The sequence below is a fragment of the Rhizophagus irregularis genome, chromosome 2 (assembly GCF_026210795.1).
Source record: "Rhizophagus irregularis chromosome 2, complete sequence".
NCBI lineage: Eukaryota > Fungi > Glomeromycota > Glomeromycetes > Glomerales > Glomeraceae > Rhizophagus > Rhizophagus irregularis.
In genome coordinates this window covers 5,371,306-5,373,323 of record NC_089430.1, presented here as the reverse complement: position 1 = coordinate 5,373,323, position 2,018 = coordinate 5,371,306, and the positions used below count along the sequence as shown (strand labels likewise).

At 24.0% G+C, this 2,018-nt stretch overlaps 1 protein-coding gene across 1 annotated transcript; it reads left to right on the top strand.

The window, feature by feature from the left end:
- Positions 1-455: 455 nt before the first annotated feature.
- Positions 456-996, top strand: OCT59_012484 (uncharacterized protein; the record flags this gene model as incomplete). Its single annotated transcript, XM_066134505.1, has 2 exons — positions 456-870; positions 956-996. 2 exons carry the CDS (start codon positions 456-458, stop codon positions 994-996), a joined length of 456 nt encoding a protein of 151 aa, XP_065989765.1.
- Positions 997-2,018: the final 1,022 nt, after the last annotated feature.

The window sequence follows — 2,018 nt, the reverse complement described above, 5'->3', positions numbered from 1 at the left end:
TTTTTATTTTCATATAGTTTGTTTTGCATAATAAAAAGAAAATAGACAATAACTTCAACATTGAACTTTATGGAATGACTCAGGATCCTAAAACAAAAAATTATATGATGGTTTTAGATTATGCAGAAAATGGAAGCTTACGAAATTATTTAGATAAAGAATATAGTAAATTAAATTGGAACAAAAAGGTAGTTTATATATATAATATTATAAGTAGACTCAAAAATATTCATGAAAAGGGATTAATCCATCGAGATTTACATATTGGCAACATACTAAAACTTAAATATGATGATACTACTATAACTGACATAGGATTATGTAAACCTGCAAATTATATTGTATCAGAAAATGCAGAGAACGAAATATATGGCGTTTTACCATATATGGCTCCTGAACTTTTAAGGGGACGAAATTATACCAAAGCAACTGATATTTTTAGTTTTGGTATTATTATGTATGAAATAGTTTCTGGTTTACCTCCATATTATGATTTAAGCCATGATAATGATTTAGCAATAAAAATTTGTCAAGGACTTAGACCATGTTTTAGTGGTATTGAAGTACCCCAATTAATTGTGCAATTAATTAAAAAGTGTTTAGATGCAAATCCTTTATATCGACCAGAAGCACATGAAATTTTTAAAATTTTACAAGATTGGTGTTCTAGTGATCAATCAGAAATAGGAAAGCAAATTAAAGAAGCAGAAGAAATCAATAATACTTTACCAGCTATTAGTTTATCATATGAAACACATTCCAAAGCTGTTTATACAAGTAGATTGCTTAATCTTAATAATCTTCCTGAACCAAAAAATTCTGATGATTATTTCAAACAAAATGATAATATAACAAGCATAGAATTTTCAGGTATTAATTAATAATATATTATTTGTTTTAAAAATGCAAATTAAAATTTAAAGGATAATAACAAATTTTTTAATTTACTAAATAGAATCTTTACGATTTGATCTCCCACAATTAAATACTAATTAAGGTGTTTTTGACTTAAGAGATAAGATTAAAAATCGTAAATTTAGAAGTAAAGAAAGTAAAGAGAAAGCTTTGAATTAAATTTATAATCGAAAAAATTTTAGTTTCTTTTTAATATAACCATTATTATTCAAGGGTTTATTTTCGTTACATCTTAAATAGAGTATTTTATTTTTATTTATTTATTTATTTATTTTTCATTATTACAATGATACCTAGTTGTACTATGTATTTTATTTTTTATATTGTTAATAGTCTGGCTAGACCAAGCGTTAATATTTTTTGATTTGCAATATTTGCGAATCCAGTGATATAATGTAGCAAATTTTTCGGTTAAAGTAAATGGTATTTTTTATAATTAAATCAGTTGAGAATTACGCTCATTAGTTAGGCTTTTAAACTTAATAGCCATATGTTTAAAAATTATTCTTGATTTATATATAATACAATATTTATGAAATATTATATCCCAGATTTAGATTTCATACATAAAAAAAATTCCAAATTTATAATAATTAGTTTAATTATTAGGTGACATATTAATAGTGCAAAACCATATATTTCTCGTTATAATAATAACAATTAACCAGAAATATTGATTCTTTTCTAGCAAAGTTGCTGTCAAAGGCGAGGAGAGAAAGCTATACATGTACTTGCACCATATGATTTTACAATATAAAGTACAAACATCATTATTCATTTCATTTAAATTTGTTAATTCAATTTAACTTAGTTTATTTAGCTTTTTAATTAGTTCATTTAGTTTTTAATCATTTTAACTTAGTTTATTTTTAACTTTGAACGATCCATAATATTATCATCTTAACTATGCATTTAAAATACTATTAAATTGTATCATATAAATACATTCCAAATATTAACCTTTTTTGCATATCCTGCACTCTAATAACTTTATGAATTTTGTATTAGTATTGTTATTTGTTACGCCAGTTCTTGTAAGTTTATAAGAAAGTTATAGTTTTACGAATTTCGACAACAGCACCGATAAGCTGGATTCCATCACC